The sequence below is a fragment of the Hemibagrus wyckioides genome, linkage group LG12 (assembly GCF_019097595.1).
Source record: "Hemibagrus wyckioides isolate EC202008001 linkage group LG12, SWU_Hwy_1.0, whole genome shotgun sequence".
NCBI classification, from domain to species: domain Eukaryota; kingdom Metazoa; phylum Chordata; class Actinopteri; order Siluriformes; family Bagridae; genus Hemibagrus; species Hemibagrus wyckioides.
In genome coordinates, this window is record NC_080721.1 from 3,377,998 (window position 1) to 3,405,184 (window position 27,187).

General features: G+C 40.6%; 2 protein-coding genes across 3 annotated transcripts; one reads left to right on the top strand and one right to left on the bottom strand.

Annotated features, from left to right (window-relative positions):
- The first annotated feature begins 3,552 nt into the window (after positions 1-3,552).
- Positions 3,553-8,770, top strand: LOC131362803 (uncharacterized). Its single transcript, XM_058405091.1, has 5 exons — positions 3,553-3,706; positions 3,828-3,850; positions 4,121-4,253; positions 5,896-6,069; positions 7,426-8,770. The coding sequence occupies exons 1-5, from the start codon at positions 3,692-3,694 to the stop codon at positions 8,074-8,076; spliced, it is 996 nt and encodes a 331-aa protein (XP_058261074.1). The 5' UTR covers positions 3,553-3,691; the 3' UTR covers positions 8,077-8,770.
- Positions 8,771-17,018: 8,248 nt separating this feature from the next.
- On the bottom strand, positions 17,019-26,197 carry oxnad1 (oxidoreductase NAD-binding domain containing 1). Of its 2 annotated transcripts, XM_058404898.1 has the most exons (7): positions 25,710-26,197; positions 25,540-25,600; positions 24,373-24,479; positions 22,226-22,367; positions 21,577-21,807; positions 20,398-20,506; positions 17,020-17,830 (listed from the first exon to the last, which is right to left on the bottom strand). In XM_058404898.1, the coding sequence occupies exons 1-7, from the start codon at positions 25,799-25,801 to the stop codon at positions 17,673-17,675; spliced, it is 900 nt and encodes a 299-aa protein (XP_058260881.1). In that variant the 5' UTR covers positions 25,802-26,197; the 3' UTR covers positions 17,020-17,672. The 2 variants fall into 2 exon arrangements, with proteins under 2 accessions (XP_058260882.1, XP_058260881.1); XM_058404899.1 differs by lacking the exons at positions 25,540-25,600; positions 25,710-26,197 and adding an exon at positions 24,594-24,955 and having other exon boundaries at positions 17,019-17,830.
- Positions 26,198-27,187: the final 990 nt, after the last annotated feature.

Sequence of the window (27,187 nt, forward strand, 5' to 3'; positions counted from 1 at the left end):
GGGGTGTTCCCGGTCTGCAGTGGTCAGTATCTATCAAAAGTGGTCCAAGGAAGGTGTTGAAGTGGTGAACCGCAGACAGGGTCATTGATGCACGTGGGGAGAGAAGGCTGGCCCGTGTGATCCGATTCAACAGATGAGCTACTGTTGCTCAAATTGCTGAAGAAGTTAATGCTGGTTCTGATAGAAAGGTGTCAGAATACACAGTGCATGACAGTTTGTTGTGTATGGGACTGCATAGCCGCAGACCAGTCAAGGTGCCCACGCTGACCCCTGTGTACTGCCGAAAGCGCTAACAACGGGCACATGAGCATCAGAACTGGCCCACGGGGCAATGGAAGAAGGTGGCCTGGTCTGAAGAATCAAGTTTTCTTGTACATCACGTGAATGGGCGGGTGCGTGTACATCGCTTACCTGGGGAACACATGGCACCAGGATGCACTATGGGAACATCCTATTTTGTTTCGTTGGACATTTCGTTGGTTTTTCGGTGCTATGTGTCTTGTCTTTGCACTGTTTGCACCTGGTTGCACACGTTGCTGGACTTTATGTAGCTAGGACTTCTGTCCTAACTTCTGTCCTAGCTCTGTGTTGTTGTTTCTGTTTTGTAAGTATATGTTTTATGTTGTTTATGTAGCACCAGGGTCCTGGAGAAACATTGAACTACACATTGAAAACATGTGCTGGGAAAAAATCAATGACAAAGAGGTTTTTCAGGACAGCTGCAACAGTTGGGTTTCTCCATCTACCCTTTCGTGAGCCCAGACAAAGTCTACCCAACAACAAAGACTATGCATTCAAACGTCTTCTCACTCTGTGGCACACTTTGGACAAGGGACCCCAAATGAGAGCACATTTACTGGATTTTATGAAAGACTTGCTAAAAAAGGTATCAGCAAGGTCAGGAAGTGTGGTACTTGCCACCGTTTGGGTTTATCATTCTAAGAAACCTTTCAAAATTTGAGTTGTCTTTATTCAAGTGCACCATATGAGGGAGTTTCACTGAACAGTGTACTTCTCACAGGCCCTGATTTAAATAACAGTCTGGTAGGGGTCCTGATGAGATTCTCTAAAGAGCCTGTGGCTATTACTGCTGATATACAGCACATGCTCCATTGTTTTCTGGTTAGGGAAGACCATAGGGATTATCATAGATTCCTTTGGTATAAAAACAATGACCTTGACAGCAAAATTGTGGATCACAGAATGCGTTCTGGAAATAGTCCATCACAAGCAGTGGCTATCCATGGCCTATGGAGAGCAGCTAAAGAACAAGAAGAGAGTTTTGGCAGTAGCACTACTGAGCTGGTGAAGAAAGAGTTCTACATTGATGACATGCTGAAATCTTGTGCTACAGAGGCAGAGGCGATCAGCCTTCTCAAACATACACAGGAGATGCTTGTGGTGTCTAATCTCAGACTGCACAAGATCATCTCCAACTGTCCAAACGTGATTGAAGCCTTTCCTTTGAAAGACTGTGCTGAAAGCCTACTGTTTTTACTGATTTACTGGAGAGGGGGAGCTTTGAGCCTTCTTTACCTATACTTGTAAATGTTGCACCCGTGTCGATTAAGAATGATGAACGAATTTGTCTTCCCACTATTACTGAGACAGGGGGTTCTTGAGCGGGGTGCAGAGAGGTTGTACACTGCACCAGCTCCCCCTCTGGTTTCTCTGGGCCTCTTAAAATGTTTCCCGGGGGTGGCCCCATAGGGCCTGCTCCCGAGTTTGCTCCTTGGGGCTGTTGATTAGGCCAGGAAAGGTCCTGTGTTGTGAAGCAACATTTAGGCAACTTGTGCAACAGTGGCTTGATATAAACACTGATCAGCCATAACATTATGAGCACTGAGAGGTGACGTGAATAAGACTGATGATCTCCTCATCATGGCACCTGTTAGTGGGTGGGATATATTATGCAGTAAGTGAATATATTAGTAGTGGAGATTGCTGAGTTGATTCTGGAAGAGATTGACATGACCATATATGCTATAATACTGACAGTAAAACAGTATTAAGCAACATGCATAATAAAACACGGAGGTTCTATGTCTACGTGAGAACATGACCCAAAAGATCCAGATCTGTGCCTGCAGCATTCTTAGGTGTTGTGTTAAAGAATGCTTTACATGAGAGTTATCCAACAGAGATTAAAAGCATGATTGCAGTTCACAACCTAAGAGTGAATCTCCTGTCCTTGACAGCAATGCCTTACTTCAAGTAGGGGGAAGCATTGCGAGGTCAGGTCTGGAACCTTGTGAAGTCAACCCTATTATCATTTCAGGTACACATCATGTAGCAACGCTAGTTTTGGCTAGTTGGAGGTAAGAAGTGCATACGCAGTTTGCTTTTCAGGTGTGTTATCTGCAAGAAGCTGTGAGGGAAGAGAGAATATCAGCAGATGTCTGATTTGCCAGCAAAGACGATGGCAGTAGCTCCACCCTTCACTTATGTGGGTGTCGATGGTTTCGGACCATAGGAAGTACATCGCTTACCTGGGGAACACATGGCACCAGGATGCACTATGGGAACATCCTATTTTGTTTTGTTGGACATTTCGTTGGTTTTTCGGTGCTATGTGTCTTGTCTTTGCACTGTGACTGCCCGTAAGACCATCCATTCATCCCTCCATCCCCCCCTCCATCCATCCATCCATCCCCCCCTCCATCCATCCCCCCCTCCATCCATCCATCCATCCATCCATCCATGCTTCCATCCATCCATCCATCCATCCACCCATCCCTCCATTCATCCCTCCATCCAGGATACACGTACCAGGATGCACTATGGGAACATCCTATTTTGTTTCGTTGGACATGTTTTTCGGTGCTATGTGTCCTGTATTGTGTTGTTTTTGTACTTACTGTTTTTTTTCCAGTTCCTTGTCTTTGCACTGTTTACACCTGGTTGCACACGTTGCTGCACTTTATGTAGCTAGGAAAAACTTCTGTCCTAGCTCTGTGTTGTTGTTTCTGTTTTGTAGATACAAGGTGGGGCACAACAACTTCCTTTTTTTGAAGGCGAATGAAAGAAAAATTGTTGCTGATGAACAAAATAATTTTTTTTATAATGAAAGAACATCATTTCAAATTATGCTGTTTTAAACAAAATATCGTGAAGGTGGTGGCCACCGTTCTCTATGCACTGATGCACCTGATTTCTGACGTTTCCCTCTACACATTCCAACATGTCCACCAGAATTCGGGCTATTTCCTGCCGAATTACATTCTTCAGCTGAAGCAGGTTTGTGGGGCGATGTTTAAGAACCTCTGCCTTGAGGTATTCCCATAAAAAAAAATCACAGGGCTTTAGATCAGGCGAGTGCGCCACCCACGGGATGTCACCTCGAATCAAGATGAGCCGTCGGCTCAGCTCGGGCTGTGTGGGCCGTGGCACCATCCTGTTGGAACCAGACATTTCCTAGGTTTTTCTACAGGAAAAGGAAGTTTCTGTGCCCCACCCTGTATCTAACGCCCTGTGATTTTTTTTATGGGGATACCTCAAGGCAGAGGTTGTTATTCGGCAGAAAATAGCCCGAATTCCGGTGGACACGTTGGAACATGTAGAGGGACTGAAACACTTCCTGGAAAGTCAAGCATAAAGGTAAGTAAAGCTTTCCTAGGTGTGGCACACATGTAGAGAGCTACCTGTTGGACTGATCTCAGACAAACGTATTCTCGAAACTCTTCATTGAGCCATGGAAGCGAGAACGGTAAAGAGCTTTTATTTTTCCTTCTCTCTTCAAACAATTCACTGAATGAGTTAAAGCAAATAAAATTACTGCTGTTATATCTAATATAAACCTACTAATTTGCCATTTCTTTTTATATAAGAATGCACGAAGCAGAGGAAGGAGGTAAGTCTTTTTTTTGTAAATTATTTTGTAGAAATATGTTACCGCTAACCGAATGTGCGCCTCTCATGTTGCCTCTAACGAACTATTATATCTCTTAGAAATGAGTTACTTTAGCTTTTCAGTCATTTGCAGTGTATATTTGCAGAATTACTGAAACAGTTCATCTCTGAAATCGTTTCAGGATTGTTTAATATACCATGTTATGAGTGTAAATTTAAAAATGTACCTAACATCAGGGTTTTAACTATAGATTTGTTCTTTTTTTTTCAGGAAACCTGTGCAAAACTATGTGATCTATAAAGAAAAAAATAAGCAAAACGTATTATCATGCGCTTGTTCATTAATCACCCACACAATGCAAATGACAAAAGGAAATAACAATCTCCTTGTTTACATGGATGAGGTAAGTGTAAAATAAACCCTAAAACAATTATTACCCCGTAACAATAGTCTTTTTTATTATTATTTTATTAATTTTTAAAAGTAACCCCAAGATTGAACATGACACCACTATGACAAACAACTGATTAGTATAAATTGATATTATTCATGATATTAGGATAATATTTAGGGCATGACTGGGATTTAATTTATTATTATTTATATGTATTTTTTACATTGTCTTAACTCATACAATTGTCTCCTAAACTATTGTACAGTAATTAATTTGATAGTGAAAATAAGAGTTTAGTATTTAGTATTTATTAGATGTGTTAAATTACATACAGTGAGGAGAAAAAATATTTGATCCCCTGCTGATTTTGTACATTTGCCGACTGACAAAGAAATGATCAGTCTGTAATTTTAATGGTAGGTTTATCTGAACAGTGAGAGACAGAATAACAACAAAAAATCCAGAAATACACATTTGAAAAAAGTTATACATTGATTTTCATTTTATTGAGTGAAATAAGTATTTGACCCCTTTGCAAAACATGACTTAGTACTTGGCGACAAACCCTTGTTGGCAATCAGAGAGGTCAGACGTTTCTTGTAGTTGGCCATCAGGTTTGCACACATCTCAGGAGGGATTTTGTCCAACTATTCTTTGCAGATCTTCCCCAAGTCACTATGGTTTTAAGGGTGACATTTGGCAACTCGAACCTTCAGCTTCCTCCACAGATTTTCTATGGGATTAAGGTCTGGAGACTGGCTAGGCCACTACAGGACCTTAATGTGCTTCTTCTTGAGCCAATCCTTTGTTGCCTTGGCCGTGTGTTTTGGGTCATTGTCATGGTGGAATACCCATTCACGACCCATTTTCAATGCCCTGGCTGAGGGAAGGAGGTTCTCACCCAAGTCCATCGTCCCTTTGGTGCGGTGCGGTTGTCCTGTCCCCTTAGCAGAAAAACACCCCCAAAGCACAATGTTTCCACCTCCATGTTTGACAGTGGGGATGGTTTTCTTGGGGTCATAGGCAGCATTCCTCCTCCTCCAAACACGGCGAGTTGAGTTGATGCCAAAGAGCTGGATTTTGGTCTCATTTGACCACAAAATTTCACCCAGTTCTCCTCTGAATCATTCAGATGTTCACTGGCAAACTTCACACAAGCCTGTATATGTGCTTTCTTTAGCAGGGTTTCAGTCTTTCACGGCATAGTGTGTTACCAATTGTTTTCTTGGTGACTATGGTCCCAGCTGCCTTGAGATCATTGACTGATCATTTCTTTGTCAGTGGGCAAATGTATAAAAATTTTTTCCTCACTGTATCATCACCTCTTTCAGTTGTTTTTTGTTTTGGGTTTCTCCCTTCTATTACCTCTTCAGGGGATGAAATGTATGTGTGTACACAATGTTTGCCTAAAACAGAAGCATTTTTATAAATAATTTTCTAATAATTGTCTCCATCCCCACTTCAATATTATGGAATATTTTGTGTGACATGAATCATTTCAATTCCAGGTTATAAATATGTATAACAAATAATACTTTTGCAGTGAATAAGGCCCAATATGTAAAAGTAAAACTGCTATCATTTTACATTTAATTACAGCATTTATTTCAGGCTAATATTAATATATTGGAAATATATTTATTTGTCTTAGATGCTTCACAGCATTTTCTTCCTTGGTTACATTCATTACCCCAGACTGGCTCCTGAAAGGTTCTTCCAAAAACCTGAAACAATTAAAAATCTTAGGAATATGTTTCCTGGCCCTTTTGAGCAGTACAGAAGTCATCTACCAACTCGCACTCCCTTTTCCATTCTGCTGGACATGGTGAGTCAAAATTTCAAAAGGTGTTATATTTCAAAACAGAACGTAAGATAAATTAATAAAGGTTCAGGACTATCTTTAAGACTGCCATGTAACATAGAATCTAATCTACAGATTTTGATTTTCATTTTGAGTAAATTGGACATTGTGTATTAATTAAAATAAAAAAATACAATCATAATGAATAAAGAAAAAAACCCACAAAATAATATTGTGTAGATTTGTGTCACACTTTGGAGGTGAAAGGTGGATGCATGTGCAATAGTTATAGAGAAAACAAACCTTAAATGCTAAGAACAAGGCTATGGCTAAAAAACACACAAAAACAGCACAAATATCAGTATGATAGGCAAAACAAAAAACGTTAATAGAAGTTAGACAAATACACAGATCAGGCATAACATTATGAGCACCTGCCTAATATTGTGTTGATTCCCCCTTTTGCTGCCAAAACAGCCATGGACTCCACTAGATCCCTCAAGGTGTACTGGGGCACCAAGATGTTAGCAGCAGATCCTTTACGTCCTGTATAGGACACTTACAGGACTTAAAGGACACTTTTGATAGATACTGACCACTCCAGACCGGGAACACCCCACAAGAGCTGCAGTATTGGAGATGCTCTGATTCAGTGGACTAGCCATCACAATTTGGCCCTTTTGAGGACAAAATGTTCACTTGCTGCCTAATATATCCCACCCACTAACAGGTGCCATGATGAGGAGATCATCAGTGTTATTCACTTCACCGGTCACTGCTCAGAATGTTATACCTGATCGGTGTGCATGCTTTAAAAAACATGGGGGAAATGGGAAACACAACAGAAGAAGGGGTTTGAAAGGGTGTGAGAGGCTTTTCTCTAGTGGTCTAGTGGGGAAATGTCCAGGGTAGCCAAGCTAGCAGTGGCCTCAGTAGAACCAGAAAGCAATATCCAATGTTGGGCAGGGTAATCAGTTTAGTCAGGGCAGGAAAGAGGAAGAAAGAGGAGCTTGACCTCGTGCTTGGACAAGAGCTGATCCAGAAGAGCCTCAAGTCTGTCTGTGTATCTGTTCATTTTGGTCAGCACTGAAAAACATTTGTTTGTCCATTACCAAATCAACCTGTGCCAAAGGACTGAGTGCTACATTACAAGCAAAGCTGCTTTAAAGTATTAGTTACTCTAATGCAACCAGGATATTGTATGTTTTTTATTTTTTCCTAAATTTGTTTTTAGTATTAGTTGTTTTTAAGTATAAGTTGCTAGCTTTTAAATGCTATCATATCCTAAATATTCACTTTTAATCAAACACATACATATGATATAGTTAATATTCTCTATTTTCATTCAATTACTTTGTTGTTGTTTCCAATTGTATTTAGATGAAGATCATTCATCAGACTGAAGAGAGAATAATAGCAGAGCTTGTCATTCTGCTGAACAATCTCAAATTCCCGATCCCTCTTCACAAATCAGGCAACATATATGAGCAATTTTACACGCTGGAGTCAACAGTAATCTGTGTGTGTTATTCAGATTCTGATCCAGAGAGGTACTACGGCGCATCTCTTTGCTGCAGAAAAGGAAATTCAAAGACAATTATGATCGACGTGTCTTGTCTTAGAACGTGGCATGACCTGGTATCGCATGCAGTCATGTCATTTTGTTCAGGGGGTCGTGGTGATGGTATAACATTCCCTAAGTCAGTGAAATGTCAGGCATACATTAGAGGCTCGAATGGTTACACAGAAAAACGCCCATGTTCCAAGTGTCATCAGCTGTTTAATCTAAATAATGCAGACCAAAATGAAGCGAAGCATCCTTATGGGAACTGTGCTGAGGCTGAGTGCTTCAGCAAGCTACTTATGGAAAATCAACAAATACGAGAGAACACACGGATAGATAATCATACCGAGGAAAAGTTACAGAATCTCAGACGTTCAACAAAAGCACGCTTGATAAAGCAGCTTCAGAATGTTGGCATTCAAATAAATAATGACTTTCACTTCTACAGCACAAACACACATGGATAATGGTGTCCACCAAATGCTGTAAATGTAACTGAAAGTGATATGTAGTTTTTAGTACAATATATAGTTGATATTTAGTGTAGCCAAACCACCCCAGTTCCACCATGCAGTAATAAAAGAACAGAAATCATACCCAGGACCCTAGAGATGTGATGCTGCAATGAGGGTGCACCATTATACCAACTTTTCTTACCAACAATACATCATCTAAATCAACAATACATCATCTATCAGATGACTAAGAAAGTACAGGTAGCTCTGAAGAGGAAGTGAAGCGCTGCTCAGCAGACTGGTCAGAGAGGGTTACTTACTGTAAATAAAATAATAAAACATATACTCAGAAAGATGGAGGACAAAATGGTGCTAGCTAATGACATGCTTGTATTCATTTATCCATCACTATCAATACTACAAATTAGAAAAAAAAAAAAAAAACAGCCTTGTTTTGTTACCTAATCGTCCACTTTGAGGTTCATATAACACAAATGGAATTATAATCAATGGGATGTACAGAAAATTGATTGAAAATAGCATTTATTGTGCATAAAATTTATTAAGGGAAAGAAAAGTTCTCTGAAGAACTTCAAAAAATAGGCACTTAAGAAATTTGTACATATATTTTTTTTTCTTTTAACTGCAGCTCCTCCTTGTGTTTGTTTAAACATCTACAAAAATAAAATACTGGAAAAACCCCAAATTGTACTTTTTATTCCCTGGTGTTGGCTCTGTAATGTATGTTAGCTTAAAATGTTATTTTAATAGTTCCCATTATTATCAACAACAAGAAACTTGTTCACACATTATCATTATAGAGATACAGTTTCTTGTTTTAGGATGTTCAAGTAATCAAAACAGCAGATCTGCTCAAATACTTCATATCCAAAAGAAATCATTTAGCACCTCCACTGGCTTCCAGTATCATATTCACAACACTGACTCTTGCCTACAAAGCCAAGAATGGACCAGCTCCTTCTGACCAGAAAGCCCTTATTGCTCCTCACACTGCACCTAGCTCCTTCAGATCTACTAGCACTGCTTGACTGGTCCACCAAATTCAAACTCAAATTTTATTGGTCACATACGAAATCATACATAGTACGACATGTAGTGAAATGCTTTTTACGACTGTCTTACATAAAAAGAAAGAGTGAAAAAAAGAAAAATTTAAAGTGTGGACAGTGTCAGATCAGATATGCATATGCAATATGTCTAATATTGTTATACATATTATATATGTATATATAGATATATATGTATATAATATAAATATATTATATGTAGTATCAATAGCAGTAAATATAATACGAAAAATAAAATAAAAAATAATATAATAAAAATATTAACAAAAAAATAGTAGTATATATATATAAAATACATATATACATATATATACAAATATAAAACTGCTTTATAAAAACTAAATATAAAAAACAAATATAAAAACAAAAATATAATACACTAATATAATACAGTACAATGGTTAACTTTGAAATGGTGTAGCAAAAGAATACAGTATGTACAGTGTGCATATGTAAGATAAATATATAAATATATATGTAGATGTCTCTAGGCAAGTATAAATGTCCAACTGAACAGGGAGTAAAGTGTCAGTGCAGTGTGCACAAGATGTACAGGAAAGATGTACAGTGAGAGTGTTATTGTGTGTACAGAGTAGTGCAATTATTGCATGTGCAACAATCAGCTGAGGTAGAATGTCATGTCATGTCAAGTCCAGATTCTAGGTGTTCTGGTTGAGGGCCTGAATGGCCTGCGGGAAGAAGCTTCTCCTCACTCTGTGTTCGCCTTCAAGGAACGGAAACGTTTCCCTGACCGCAACAGAGAGAAGAGTCCATTGTTGGGATGGCTGAGGTCCTTCATAATCTTCCTGGCTTTGGTCCAGCACCGCTTGTTGTATATGGTGTCCAGGTCAGGAAGCTTGGTGCGGATGGTACGCTCGGCCGATCGCACCACCATCTCTCAGGGTAAGAGGTAGGTATATATCTAGACCCTTCTCTGTTCTGGCACCGACGTGGAGTAATGAACTTCCCCTAGGTGTCCGAAAAGCTGAGTCACAGACTGTCTTCAAATGATGGATGAAGACCTACCTCTTTCCAAAGCATTTAAACTAGCACTTATTTATCTCTGCTTGTTTATGTATTGTTGTATGTTGATTTAAAAAAAACCCTACCAACACAGTTTCTTATGCTGATGGTATCCGAAGTCTGTGAACCAGTGTTAATGTATTCATTGATAGAGACTCAAAGCACTTTTGTACATCACTCTGGATAAGAGTGTCTGCCAAATGCCAGAAATGTAAATGTAAAAATCCCAGGTTTTTCACAGGCAGATGTCCCACATTCTAGTAGAACTGTTTTCTAAATGGATAAGAGTGTGTTTCGGTTTTAATAGCCGAACACAGAACCCAGGGCAGTAACAGACATTGTACCTAAATTGCCCCCATGAACTAAGCTGATAACTACCTCACAAAATTGCTCAGGCTTTAACTTTAACCAGTTTCTACCAACTGCTTGGTGCACCTGCCTAAAAATGTAGCTTAATCACATTTGTTTGAGCTCATTTCAACTTCAGTGAACAAATAGACAAATATGGCGGGACGGGTCTGGAAGGGTCAGGATAGGAGCCATTGTGAAGAGCATCTTAAGTCAGGCAAAGGCTAGTTCGGCGTCAGAGGTACACAAAAATTTGTGAAGCAAGGTAGTGAGTCGGTGTAGGGGCACCATGATGGCGCTGTAACCTCTGATGAACTTCTGATAGAAGTTGGAGAACCCCAGGAATCGTTGGAGCTGCTTCGAACTTTCAGGGCATGGCCAGTCCCTCACTGCCTCCACCCAACTAGGATCCATCTGTACTGGCAGAGAGTGTGAAACCCAAGAAGGTGGTGCTGGAGGTGTGGAATTCACACTTCATGGATTTCACATACAAATGGTGCCAGAGCACAGACCGAATATGGTGGACATGCTTCTCCAGAGAGCAGGAGAAGATGAGGATGTCATACAAGTAAACGAAGACAAACCGGTTGAGGTAGTCTCGGAGGATGTCATTGACCAGGGCTTGGAAGACTGCCGGGGCATTGGTAAGCCCAAATGGCATGACCAGATACTCATAATGGCCTGTTGGGGTGTTAAAGGCAGTCTTCCATTCATGTTCCTCACGGATACACACCAAATGTTAGGTGTTGCGAAGATCAAGCTTGGAGAAGACTGTGGCCCCCTGGAGGAGCTCGACGGACAAATGATCCTGGCAGCAAGGGACTCTCTTTCAGGTCAGCTGGTAGAGATGACCACAAGGAGGATGCCATCCCAAGGTCATTATAGGTGGAGGCTACAGAGCTAAGGAAGCAGCAAAGTGTCCAGCCTCTCCACAATACAGGCTCGATAGTCCTGAACCCTGGTGCCTGTCCTTCTCAGTAGCCTATAAGTGACGATGGCCAATCTCCATGGCTTTGGTGAGATGTGAACTCCTGGTTGCAGAGACAGGAGGGGTAGGAGAAGGCGGGGAGCGAGAGGCAGTGAGTTGGGACTTGGTTCGTCCGAGTCATCGGGCCGTCCTTTCTATTTTCAGGTTGTCAAGGTCAACTGGTAGCTCTCGGGCAGGGGGCTCATCCTTGATCACCGAGGCCAGACCCTGATAGAATGGCATCATAGAGGGCTGTGGCATTCCACCCACTGTTGATGGCAGTCGTGTGAAAATCCACCGCGTCACAGTCAGCATCCCTTGTGATGCCTTGAAGAGGGAGCGCGCAACGTGATGCTGGGGGGCAGAGGTGTCAAAGACCTTGTGGAGTTACAAGAGAAAAAGACTCAAAGGTGGAGCAGAGTTCAGACTGATGCTCCCACTCGACAATCGCCCAGAGCTTGACCTTGCCTGACCTCAGGGAGATGACGTATGCTACTTTGAAACGGTCTGACGGTAAGGAAGAGGGTTGGAATACAAAGATTACTGAGCATTGCATCGGTTTTTCTGTGTGTCCCTATAGAACTCATCGTTGTTTTGTGTATGAAACTGCTTACAGCCCAAATCCAGAAGGTACTTTCACTGGTTTATGTTTATTTTCAAATGTACTTATTTTGATTGCCCTTCCTATTTGTAACAGGTTTTCTATTCCTTATTCCCAAAATTTCAGATGTAGGTCATTTGAAATTTAAGCTCCTTCTGACTGAAATGGCCTTCCCTTTTGTCTATGACCTGTCCCTTTACCTTGAAATCCTCTCCAATTGACAATTCATTTTATTCATGTTTCATGTATGTATTATGATATACATTATTATATAATATACATTATTATATAATATATATATTATATGGAAAACCAAAGACATACACAGGAAACACTGGGGAGTGACAGCAACACAAAACAAAATCCCGAGAACAGAAAAGGCACACAATTATGATGAGGACTCAGCAAAAACAAACACAACACAACCGGTATAAATAGGGAAAATCCTAAATGACACATTAGGCAGGGCAAACACGTGAAAACACAAAACAAAACAAACCACATGACACAGAACACACACTGCTGGAAAGCCCTCTGGTGTTCCAGCAGGGAAATGTCCACCCATCCTGACAGCAATATTGAACTACTATTTTTCATATCAACTGCAAACAAACAAAAAACAAAAGCAGAAGGAGCAAATGCAATTTTATGAAAATTTTAAGCTAAAAAAATACACATGGGGTGGGGGGGTATTCTCTCTATCGCAAGTCACATATTTCCAAGTCACATAATAAGTTGAATTACCTACCAGAACGATGAATGATAAACAAAAAAAAACAATCTATAGCTACATCTAACAGAGAAAGTCAATGAAATAATGAAGTGGTAGGTGGCTCAAGTGGTTAAGGCTCTGGGTTGTTGCTCAAAGGCTCAGGGTTCTAGCCCCAGCACCACCAAGCTCCACTGTTGGGCAATTGAGCAAGACCTTTAACCCTCTCTGCCCCAGGGGTGCTGTATCATAACTGCCCCTGTGCTCTAACCCCAATTTTCACAGCTGGGATATGTGAAGAAAAGAATTCCACTGTGCTGTAATGTATGTGTGGCGATAATAAAGGCTTCATATTCTCAGTGCATTGGAAAGGGATATGTCAACTTAAATCTGTAATCCTCCACATGATTGTGTTCAATTAACTTTACTGATATAAAACTAATTATTTATATAAAATGTCTTTACATAAAACCCATTAATGGCAGGCAGTGTTTTTAATATTTGGACTAGACTATTAAGCTGAAGGTGATAATGGCAAGGAAATGTTAGAACCCTGAGACTCAAATAGGGAAACCTATACTGCCTGTACTTGTCTATAATGTATAGTAAAATTCTTCTCCTAAAGCAATCTAAAAAGCCTTTCAGTTTTTATCTCCTGCCTCTTGTAGCACCAAAGAATTCAATTAGCGAATGCACAAAACGGTGTTGCTTATGAATTTCCTGTATTAAGCATGCTACTGTGTATAAACAGTCTGGAATATTTTGTATCCTGACAAAGATTGGAAGATGTCTTGCTCTACTTTCTCTCTCTAACACTAGGCATCCTGAGTAGTTTGGTCTTTCCAGATGTCAGTACTCTTAAACTTCAACTTGCAGGCAACAACATCAACACAATCCCAGGAAGAATATTTTTAAATTCATGCAATTATTCATGCAACTCTAGAGCATTATATCAGAAATACATGTATATAAGCTGTATGAACAGAAATTAAGCAAATCATAAAAAATTCTTTAAGTCACGTTTCCTCTCAAACTAATCTTATAATATTAATCACTGTAGTTGAATTTACATAATTCACTATAAATTCCACTTATGGCTGTTGGTTTTATATAATATTAATAACTAAAATACAAGTAGCATAATTGCTCTCACTATTTTATTTTTCCCCAAGATCTAAGACTAAAAAGATCTAAAAACACAACAGATATTTTATAACATTCTCAAAAAATTAAATATAAAGTTTGAAAATACCAGCCATATTTGCAACACTTATACAAGGTGTAAACTATTTTAATTCGCAATTATTGCATATTGCAACAAATTACTGCAGATGATGGGAAACAATGGTTTCCATCTAGAAAGGCTAGAATGTTTTAGTGTGGAAAACCTGTGATGTTTTTCTCTAATTATCTTCTCTATAAGCTCTTCTCTATATCATTTATTTTATATACAGTATGTTGTAGTTTGTGTTTTATTAAATGTTATATATACTGTGCCATTGGACTGTTTTAACATTTAAACTAAAATGATTAGGCATGAGGGCAGCAAGGTGGCTTAGTGGTTAGCACTGTTACCTCACAGCAAGAAGGTCCTGGGTTCGCATCCCGGGTTTGAACATGCAGGCCTTTCTGTGCAGGTTTACTCTGGTTTCCTCCCACAGTCCAAAAACATGTTGTTTGGTAATTCTAAATTGCCCATAGGAGGGTGTGTGTGGTTGCCTGTCTATATGTGTGGCCCTGTGATGGACTGGAGACTTGTCCAGGGTGTACCCCTGCCTTTTGCCCAATGTGTGCTGGGATAGGCTCCATATATACTGTGCCCTAATTAGGAATAAAGTGGGTATAGAAAATGGATGGAGGGGTGATTGGGGTGCATCCATTAGCCTCTTTTCTTTTAGGATTTCGATCTGAGCTCAGACCAGGCCATTCCAAAACTTTGATCTTCTTCCTCTTAAGTCATTATTTTGTTCATTTTCTCCACTTCTTGATGATGGGATTGTTCTTTTTTTGACATTCTTTTGAGTGGGATATTTGTACCATTCTCCTGATCGATACCAAGACAGTAAGATCACATACATGTCTGTAAGCTCTCGGCGCTTTTTCCTGCGACACTGGGTGTACGGCCACTTCTTTTCATTTCAACAATTTCAGTAAGAATAATACTCACAGAAGCCGTGGATGAGAAAAGCAAAAAGAGAGTTTATTGCAAAAAAAGCCAGCAAAAGTCAACCGGAGTTCAATTCAAGATTCAAGATTCAAAGAACTTTATTAATCCCAGGGGGAAATTCCTTTGCCATGTTATAGTTGCTCTAATGAAAATAAAAATATAAGAGAAAAAGAAAGAAATATATACACTGTTTTATAAACTGTAAAAAAGAATAAATAAATACAAATTCTGTACAAATACTACACAAATACTGTACAAATACTAGTGTAGAGCTGTAATATTGCACACAAGGATTGTAATTAGGTGATAATGGTACAGTTGTTTGTACATTATTGGAAAAAATGGTGAAATTGTAATGTGCATGAAAAGGCCTATAATTACTAAAGCACTAAATTCATCAAGACGTCGCAGAATGATCTGAATTATTCCAAAAAAAATCCCCTCGATATATATACATACTGTTTCATAATGCTCCTCCCATATTTTTCTACATTCTATATTCCATTATGTTCAGACTTTAGCTTCTTCATTTCCTCTTGTCTCTATTTTTCTCGATTTTGACAACCATTAGTTCCAGGTTTTGGTTTTCCTGATATTTTTGTTCCCATCAGCCAGTTGAAGCTTCTTGTTTCCTCTTTGCCTGGGAAAAAAACCCTCTTAGTGACTTGCATTCTCACCTCAGACACCGTGCTGAACGTGTCTCTGGGTCATATTTATCATTTAGGATAATTTCATCATGTGTAAGTATCGCTTTCTCTTTTATTCATCTTATTTGTGCAGAGTTTACTAATTCTACTGATGTATATACACCAGTCAGCCATAACATTCTGAGTACTGACCAGTGATGTGAATAAGACTGATGATCTCCTCATCATGGCACCTGTTAGTGGGTGGGATATATTAGGCAGCAAGTCAACATTTTGTCCTCAAAGTTGATGTGTTAGAAGCAGGAAAAATGGACAAGCGTAAGGATTTGAGCGAGTTTGACCAAAAGGGCCAGATTGTGATTCAGAGCATCTCCAAAACTGCAGCTCTTGTGGGGTGTTCCCGGACTGCAGTGGTCAGTATCTATCAAAAGTGGTCCAAGGAAGGAACAGTGGTGAACCGGCGACAGGGTCATGGACGGTCAAGTCTCATTGATGGACGTGGGGAGAGAAGGCTGACCCATGTGATCCGATCCAACAGACGAGCTACTGTTGCTCAAATTGCTGAAGTAGTTAATGCTGGTTCTGATAGAAAGGGGTCAGAATACACAGTGCAGGATGGGTCAGCAAAAGGGGGACCAAGACAATATAAGGCAGGTGGTCATAATGTTATGCCTGAATGGTATATTCTTACTGTTATGTGGTTGTGTGTGTGTGTAAAAAAATTTTTTTTTTGATGTATATATCTTGTGTTTATTTTTCTAGTGTTGTGATTACATGTACTACTACCACTCTTAACTAATCATTTCTATGCTTTATATATTGTATGTCTATATTTCTCAGTCTCTGCCACTGGAATGTCCACTCCTCATGAGTAATGGTCATCCTGAACCAATACAGCATCTACATCATCTTCTGACCCTCTTAGTCACTCACAGATCAGCTGACTCAGGCCTTGCCATTTCATTAAACTGCATTTTCCACCAAATTCTGTAGTGTGTGTTTATTTCTATATTTTTAATTCCCAAACCCTTCATGGAACATGGCTTCAGCAGTCAGATGAAGATCAAGAAAATCCTGATCTTTAAAACAGCTGATCTTTAATCAGAATCACTTAACTAATGGAAGCTGTAGGATGATCACTGTTGACTTATCGCATTTTTATACAACTGAGCAATTGAGGGTTAAGGGCCTTGCTCAGGGGCCCAGCAGTGACAGCTTGGTGGACCTGGGATTCGAACTCACAACCTTCTGATTAGTAATCCAATGCCCCATCATAAGAGCATACACAGCTTAATCTGCCCTTTGGCTTTTGTTGGCTGCCAAAGGGTTATTAACACTACACCGATCAGTCATAACATTATAACCACCTGCCTAATAGTGTGTTTGTCCCCCTTTTGCTTCCAAAACACAGGGGTCAGCACGGGCACCCTGACTAGTCTGCGGCTAAGAATAAGAATGGGAAAAATTTCATCTCTGTGAATTGTGGAATATTTCAGAAACTTCGGATCTCCTGGAATTTTCAGAATAGTCCGAAACACATTCTGTGTGCGGTGATGAGAGATCATGAATGAGAATGACCAGACAGGACAGAGCTTAACCACCACACAGATCGTTAATGTTCTGACATGTTAAAAGATTTTATTTACATATACAGGATCTTCGTTGCCATCAAGATATCACAAAAAGGTCTTCATTGATGAACATGAACAATGCAGATATTGTTCTAAAGAAATTAAGTTATGCTAAATTAATAATAAATAGTAGAACATGTCTTCCTATTGGTGCAGACATTCTTTTTATTAAGAAAAAAAAGAGATGCCTACATTTAAACATTTAGATCCTTTATGAAAACATCATTTTAATCGGAAATAAAAATTATTATTTTTTACATAACCATATCTGAGTGATAATCATAGCTGAGGAAGAGCTCAGCATCATTTGTGCTTTGAACAACAGGCTGAAGAGGAAATCGTATTGCACATGTAAAGTGTGTTTTAAAAAATAAATGATATATTCTGATGGTCCTCAAGCCCCAGAGGCACTGGATGGTCTGGAGATCTACCACCACTTCTCATAAAGGATTCGATTCGTAGGCAGACCGAGACTTTTCAGGTCTAAACTCACGCTCTCCAGCATAGGGGGCGGTCCACACAAATAACATAACGTGCGCTCGGGGTTAATGTGATGCCTCAGAACTTCCTGTGATATTTTTCCACCTGAAAGTGAAGACACAAAGTCAAAACATCTCCTAATGCCAGGTTCACACTACACGACTATCTGTTAGCATTCAGTCTCTGCTGCGTTCACACTACACGACTATCTGTGTTAGCATTCAGTCTCTGCTGCGTTCACACTACACGACTATCTGTGTTAGCATTCAGTCTCTGCTGCGTTCACACTACACGACTATCTGTGTTAGCATTCAGTCTGTGCTGCGTTCACACTACACGACTATCTGTGTTAGCATTCAGTCTCTGCTGCGTTCACACTACACGACTATCTGTGTTAGCATTCAGTCTCTGCTGCGTTCACACTACACGACTATCTGTGTTAGCATTCAGTCTCTGCTGCGTTCACACTACACGACTATCTGTGTTAGCATTCAGTCTCTGCTGCGTTCACACTACACGACTATCTGTGTTAGCATTCAGTCTCTGCTGCGTTCACACTACACGACTATCTGTGTTAGCATTCAGTCTCTGCTGCGTTCACACTACACGACTATCTGTGTTAGCATTCAGTCTCTGCTGCGTTCACACTACACGACTATCTGTGTTAGCATTCAGTCTCTGTTCACACTACACGACTATCTGTGTTAGCATTCAGTCTCTGCTGTGTTCACACTACACGACTATCTGTGTTAGCATTCAGTCTCTGTTCACACTACACGACTATCTGTGTTAGCATTCAGTCTCTGCTGCGTTCACACTACACGACTATCTGTGTTAGCATTCAGTCTCTGCTGTGTTCACACTACACGACTATCTGTGTTAGCATTCAGTCTCTGTTCACACTACACGACTATCTGTGTTAGCATTCAGTCTCTGTTCACACTACACGACTATCTGTGTTAGCATTCAGTCTCTGTTCACACTACACGACTATCTGTGTTAGCATTCAGTCTCTGCTGTGTTCACACTACACGACTATCCGTGTTAGCATTCAGTCTCTGCTGTGTTCACACTACACGACTATCTGTGTTAGCATTCAGTCTCTGCTGTGTTCACACTACACGACTATCCGTGTTAGCATTCAGTCTCTGCTGTGTTCACACTACACGACTATCTGTGTTAGCATTCAGTCTCTGTTCACACTACACGACTATCTGTGTTAGCATTCAGTCTCTGTTCACACTACACGACTATCCGTGTTAGCATTCAGTCTCTGTTCACACTACACGACTATCTGTGTTAGCATTCAGTCTCTGCTGTGTTCACACTACACGACTATCTGTGTTAGCATTCAGTCTCTGCTGTGTTCACACTACACGACTATCTGTGTTAGCATTCAGTCTCTGCTGTGTTCACACTACACGACTATCTGTGTTAGCATTCAGTCTCTGCTGTGTTCACACTACACGACTATCTGTGTTAGCATTCAGTCTCTGTGTTCACACTACACGACTATCTGTGTTAGCATTCAGTCTCTGCTGTGTTCACACTACACGACTATCTGTGTTAGCATTCAGTCTCTGTGTTCACACTACACGACTATCTGTGTTAGCATTCAGTCTCTGCTGTGTTCACACTACACGACTATCTGTGTTAGCATTCAGTCTCTGCTGTGTTCACACTACACGACTATCTGTGTTAGCATTCAGTCTCTGCTGTGTTCACACTACACGACTATCTGTGTTAGCATTCAGTCTCTGCTGTGTTCACACTACACGACTATCTGTGTTAGCATTCAGTCTCTGCTGTGTTCACACTACACGACTATCTGTGTTAGCATTCAGTCTCTGCTGTGTTCACACTACACGATGGATTGGTGACAGGAGCTTTCACACTGCATGACTTCACAATATGAAGAATCGCCCACAACTCTGTCTGGTCTGCAAACTGTGTTTCACAACTGAACGTACACAAGAAATAATAAGGAAATAACGCAAGACCACACGTGAGATCAGAGTTCTCGCGCGAGACTGGAAATGTTACCCCGCAAAAAGTTCGCCATCCAAATGGTCAGTGCAGGAAACAAGGATTGTGCGTTCTGCAGAATTGACCAGATGACTAATTCTGCAATGTGCTGCTGCTGATGTGGCTGGTCAAGCAAATATTTCTGCTTTATTTCTGTTTGATGTAATTGTAAAGCTTATTTCTGATAAAAAAAAAAACCCTATAAACTCTATTAAACTATAATATTGTGCTTTAACTGAAGCCGTGCTTGTTGATATTGTGGTCTATAACTCCTCCCGTAACTGACCACTGCCCTGTATCTGGCTCTCTCATTAGCCGAGGTATTTTTCAGTCAGAGGTCCTTTCACACTGCACGACTTTGGGTCCCCGACAGGTCCAAATATTTAGCATGCCAAATATTTCACGGGAGTCGGCGACTCGGTCAGATCGAATTTTTGGTCATTGACACTGTGTGACCGTCACTCGTGTGCACAAGCTCCGATTTGCTTCGATTTTGCAAAACTAGTCGGCGACTAAAAAGTCGTACAGCATGAACCCGGCATAAGAGTAACTGATGGACACAGGTTGCAGGTCTGAACTGACCAAACATCATAATTAAAATTCAGTTAAATCATAATTGAAGGTAAAGGATGTTATGTGGAACTCACTGCTTGTGTAGGGCTGGAGGTTCGACTCGATCTCAAAATCTTGCTGCGTCACTCGGAAATCGCATGAAAACTTATCTGGAAATTCTCGACAGACACCAATGATGCTGTTCTGAGAAAAAGAAAAAAAAAAGATTACAGACACAGGGAAAAAATTTATGAACGAAAATCATCCATTAAAAATAACTAATCGGATCAAGTTACAATAAAGTCAATTATCATCAATTATAATCAAAACGTGTCTGAGTGCCACTTAAAGGGGAAAAAAAAAAAATCATATTCCTGGTAGAGAGCAATAAGATATTTATAATTGTATTAACTACAAATATACACTGATCAGGCATAACATTATGACCACCTGCCTAATATGGTGTTGGTCCCCCTTTTGCTGCCAAAATAGCCCTGACACATCAAAGCATGGACTCCACTAGATCCCTGAAGGTGTGCTGTGATATCTGACACCAAGATGTTAGAAGCAGATCCTTTAAGGATACATGCAGGCCACTTTTGATAGATACTGACCACTGCAGACCGGGAACACCCCACAAGAGCTGCAGTTTTGGAGATGCTCTGATCCAGTGGTCTAGCCATCACAATTTGGCCCTTTTGGTCAAACTCGCTCAAATCCTTACGCTTGTCCATTTTTCCTGCTTCTAACACATCAACTTTGAGGACTAAATGTTGACTTGCTGCCTAATATATCCCACCCACTAACAGGTGCCATGATGAGATCATCAGTCTTATTCACTTCACCGGTCACTGCTCAGGATGTTATGACTGACTGGTGTATGCTTTGTTCTGTATTTCTGAATTTGATCATAAGCACTAATGATCAAACATCAATACAGTATTGTAAGGAAATAAAACCAACATTAATCAGACCTTTATACATTTATTTTACTACTTTATTTATTATTTTTATTTTAATTCTATTTAAATTTCAAGGAAATCCATTGTTAAAAAAGTTAAATAGTAAAATAAAAATCTAAATAAATAATTTAAAAAATAAATAAATGTTTCCAAAATGAATGAGTAATAGTGTTAAATATTCGTGATCTCAATATTGATCAAAACACTAGTGGTGATGATTTTTGCCATAATCGAGCAGCCCTAGCCTCAATACAAGTCAAGAAATTCTGACATGTCATGAAGAGACTGTAGATTATTCTCATACACACTCACTTTGAACAGCAGCTCCTTGGTGTTCTTGGCACTGTAACACAGGTGTGTGTGTCCTGGTTTGTATGCATGCGGCAGCTGGAGTAGATCTGCAGCGTGCATCAGGATGGAGTAAAGGGGGTTGATACCCACACCACCGGCCACCAAAAGCAGGTCCGTTGTTTGATCGGACGGCGTGGGGTCAAAATAAAAATCTCCTCCAACTCGCACTTCTACGTTTGAACCTACCACACACTGAGGTTGGAAAAGAGAGAGAGAGAGCAGCTCCATCAATACCAGCTGAAATCTTTACCTATAAAATTTGATCTAAATCTATACAAATCACATGCTCAGTGATTGCTAGCTCTCTTCCTGTAGACATTTAGAGAGAAAAAGGTGTTGATATTTCTCGTACCTAATCCTATAGACAACATAAAACCATTTAAATGATTTCATTATGTCAATTTAAATGTTTCTGTGTACACATTTTGTATGTTCCTGTATGTGTTATTTTTCCTGAATGTAAAATTTTACTTACCTCCTTTGTATCACAGTACATAATTGTATTGTTAATTAATCCTAAAGCAGCTTTACAGAAGTATAGAAACATATGGCGGAGTGTCAGGGGCGGAGTGTCAGGGGTGGGGTTTACTTGTGTCCATCACACACTCACCTTGGTGTGTATCCAGTGTGCAGGTGGGTGCTTTGTGTACTTCACTGCCAGCTCTATAACTCCTTCTCTGTGCAGAAGGCCGGGGCTGGAGCAGACTGAGAAGCCGCCCACTGTCTCCATACCTGGGATGAAAAAGTCCACCCTGGAAAATAAAACCCAGTCACCGGTCAGGTATAACATTATGACCAGTGAGAGGTGAAGTGAATAAGACTGATGATCTCCTCATCATGGCACCTGTCAGTGGGTGGGATATATTAGGCAGCAAGTGAACATTTTGTCCTCAAAGTTGATGTGTTAGAAGCAGAAAAAATGGACAAGAGTAAGGATTTGAGCGAGTTTGACCAAAAGGGCCGAATTGTGATGGCTAGACCACTGGATCAGAGCATCTCCAAAACTGCAGCTCTTGTGAGGTCTGCAGTGGTCAGTATCTATCAAAAGTATCCTTTAAGCCCATGGAGGCCCCACCTCACAACTTACAGGACTTAAAGGATCTGCTGCTAACATCTCGGCATCAGATACCACAGCACACCTTCAGGGATCTAGTGGAGTCCATGCCTTAACAGATCAGGGCTGTTCTGGCAGCAAAAATATTAGGCAGGTGGTCATAATGTTATGCCTGATCGGTGTATATAGGAAGAGGAGGAAAAAAGTTTTTGTTTATTATTTTGGAAATCCTCATCTTGACCCATCAACATAGGTGTTTCAATAGACTCACTTTAAACTATTCAACTCTTATCTGGTGTCTTTGTTATGACCCTTTGCTATCCACTGATAACATGGCCTGAGCTTGTAATGGTGATTCCTGACCATAAACATTTACAGGGAAATTATGTACGTGTTTACAGACTGGCTGTAAATATACAGAAGTTTTCTTGTTCAGTCTGCTTCATCCATAATACTGTAGAGACATTGCATCCTTTAGTTTTTAATATATTTTTAAGCATTAGTTAGAACAGAAGTGTGATAAAATGCAACCGAATATTTCTTTCTGTAAAGAAGATCAATGGACTATGGAGTGTGGGAAGACGGATGAATAATTGTTTAAATATTATGGTAACCCAATATTTTTTTGACCTCTCGATCATTTTTCTACTTCGCTAACACAAATGGTTTGACCTTAGAACAGAACTTTTGATTAGTTCCATGTAAACAGTTCAATCTGTTCTCGATCCTTCACCCACTAACCTGGACATTTCACAAAAGTTACCATACAGCCTACATTCTCTTGAAAGGATTTTGGTAATGGTTTGTTTTATTTCTTCCATTTTGGACGGAATAATCTGCTGAAGATCCAGTGCTAACATTGAATCCATAACAGTAATTCCTACTATTATTAAGGCCAGTTGTTTATTAAAAGAACAATCTGTTGTACTGATCAACGGAGCAATAAAAGTGGACATTTGGTTAGTTTAGTATCTGGAGCATCAAGAGTTGTGGGTTTGTTTATAGGCTCAAAATGAAAGGTATGGAAATGGAAGGTAACTGTGGGTATTTTTTTTTAAGGGTTACTGCTGTCAAACATTAGTATGAAGTGTAACGGCTCTTTCTCTGAATGACCTCTATAGCCGCAGGACTTTGCTAGTTCCTCACACTGCTTTTGGTCCTCTCTCTTCCTTCAGTCTCTTCCACAGTTGAGCAACTGTAGCCTGTTTCTCAGCAATAACTTTGTTGCCCAGGATTTTCCAGAAATTTCATTAATTCAGTGTTCTTTCTGCTTTCCCTGTTTTTCAGTGTGACAGGGGGCGCTGTCCTGCATGAAGATTATGATATGACCGGGAGATGCTCTCAGGGCAGGAACCTCATAAGATTCTGATATTTTCATGATAAATTAAACTGTATAAGAGGTCAAACTCCTGCTTCCACCAAACCAGGACACTTTCAGCATGTTGTCAAGACAGAGGAGAACTGGTCCAAAGTTCACTTTAATAACAATGAGAGTAAGCTTTATATGAAACTGGGGAAAAACTGACCCCAAAATGTGTAAAGAAATCAGTTAAAGGTGGAGGAGGAAGTGCCAGTATCTACAGATACTGAGACGGTATCTACAGCATTTACAGATACCCAGCAGTGCCCCATAGTGGACACCTTGACAGAAGCATCAGCACTAAAACCTAGTGATCTGACCACAGCACTACATTTTTACTTACCACTGGCCAGCATGGAAACTAAATTCAGGATGTGGCACCTCCAGCTGCAGCCTCTTCACAGTCTCGGACTCATCTGTAATGGCACAAACTCGTGCTGAAAACATGGCCTGCGCGCGCGCACACACACACACACACATACACACACACATCTAAGAAATAACACAAACAGTCCAATCTGAAATTCTGAGATTAGTTTAAATCTAAAATCTCTAAAAACACACCATGTTTGGGAGACCAAACTATTCCAGATTAAAGGATGTAAGGAGCGCTATAAGAGCAGAGCTGTGTTCATACACACACCAATCCACTTTCTACTGCTGTAGCTACTGCTGGACTTCCTGTAGATCCTGAGTGACCGATGACTCGTCCAGTCAGAGAGAAGAATTCCATTCGTAAACTATATCTGGTCACCGTACTTCAGAGACCTAGTGGGATCTGAGCCGAATGAGCTGAACTTCTAGCAAAATGCAGTTTATTTGGAGTCTTCTAGCATCTAGTTCCCTGATCTTATTCTGTCTTGTTACGCCATCTAGGGCGCGTCTTGTTACGCCATCTAGGGCGCGTCTTGTTACGCCATCTAGGGCGCGTCTTGTTACGCCATCTAGGGCGCGTCTTGTTACGCCATCTAGGGCGCGTCTTGTTACGCCATCTAGGGCGCGTCTTGTTACGCCATCTAGGGCGCGTCTTGTTACGCCATCTAGGGGGCGTCTTGTTACGCCATCTAGGGGGCGTCTTGTTACGCCATCTAGGGCGCGTCTTGTTACGCCATCTAGGGCGCGTCTTGTTACGCCATCTAGGGCGCGTCTTGTTACGCCATCTAGGGCGCGTCTTGTTACGCCATCTAGGGCGCGTCTTGTTACGCCATCTAGGGCGCGTCTTGTTACGCCATCTAGGGCGCGTCTTGTTACGCCATCTAGGGCGCGTCTTGTTACGCCATCTAGGGCGCGTCTTGTTACGCCATCTAGGGCGCGTCTTGTTACGCCATCTAGGGCGCGTCTTGTTACGCCATCTAGGGCGCGTCTTGTTACGCCATCTAGGGCGCGTCTTGTTACGCCATCTAGGGCGCGTCTTGTTACGCCATCTAGGGCGCGTCTTGTTACGCTATCTAGGGCGCGTCTTGTTACACTATCCAGGGTATGCAGTGATGCTCGTACATAAATAACTCACCTTTTGTCTGTAAACACTAGCTGTCCTTTTAAGGTGGTCAGCTGGTCTGGATGATACGTTTCTGGACAAAACAAAAGACAAGGTGGCGTTACACAGTGAAACAGGATGAATTGTATGACAAAGTGATTATTTAATCTCGTATACAAACAGCTGAGACAGAGGAAACTGACCTGGATGGACACAGCAGGTTGCACGTGCCTTGTAGTGACCTCGCAGCCCCGACAAAACACCGGGCAATAACTAAAACACACCTCAGGGTCATTGCACTGGAGCTGAAGTCTGAAGCACTGGTCAGTTAGTGTTTAACGAAGTATATACGGAAAGCAGACCTGTCGGTTCTCTACCACCTGATAACGTCTAGTCTAGTCTGAAGCACTGGTCAGTATAGCGCACTGGTCAGTTAGTGTGTAACGAAAATATATGGTGTCAGAACACAGCAGACCTGTCGGTTCTCTACCACCTGATAATGTCTAGTCTAGTTTGACTTCTTAATTTCTCCCGGTTTACGGTAATCTAAAGAAAATAACACTTTTAGATCCATTAAGTCTTCCCTCACTAGGTGCTATTATACGACTATTTAACCTCTAGCGTGCTAGAAGGAAACGCAGACGGGAACCGGAAGTAGTTACCGTCAACTAGCGCGACCATGGCTCTCTTATATTTCGAAAAAATAATAGCACAAACTATTAAACTTATTATATATATATATATATATATATATTATTATTATTATTATTATTGTGCATGGCAGATTCTGATGCGTTTAGTTTTTTTTTTTTTTTTACCGCATTGAAATAAATCGATGAACTGATAAATATTCTTATTTTTTGTTTGTTTATTTATTTCGGTATATTGTCGTCCTTGTCGATTCTATTTAAACCGAAATGATTGAAATTGGCCAAAAATCACAAATAAAACCTGCTGGGGGAAAAAAAACCCCCAAAACTAAACAGTTCTCGCGTCATATGAACCAAGTACCCTGAGACCTCCTTCGTAATGCGCATGCGCGGTATGATTTACGGTAAACTTCATTTACACATATCGTACCACAAAATCAATGGATTATTCTACTGTGAGGAAGTAATAACGTTTCTACGTTTTACTCACTGCACAAAAAGCACTGATAATGAAAGCGTGAAAAGAAGCCTTTAGAAGACTTCCCAGTTGATGTAGCTGGGGTCAGAGCGCAGGGGCAGCTCAATTGCCCAGCAGTGGCAGCTTGGCAGTGCTGGGGCGTGAACCCTGATCCTCCAACCTTCTTTAACCACTTGAGCTACCGTCCCAAGGTTTTTGCTTATTATCAAGCTGAGGTCAGAGCAGTGTCAAGCCATGGTGCCCCTGGAGTACGTAGGTTAAGGGCCTTGCTCAAGCATGGCAGTTTGGAGGCTTGAACCCCAATCTTCTAAACGTTGACCCAATCCCCGAGTTGCAAGATTATCTGATGCAACAAAGAGAACAGTACCTTTAACAGATTGTCCAAGAGACCAAAAAGCTAAGTACACTTTAATAGCCATATCACTGTACAACAGCATTTAACCTCCCCTGATGCTGACAGCTCATTTGCTTAAAAAAATTAAAAACCATCTCCATGGCTTGTCTATTGACCAGTTGTGGAGATGGAGTTTATATTCACCAGGAAAAATACTGT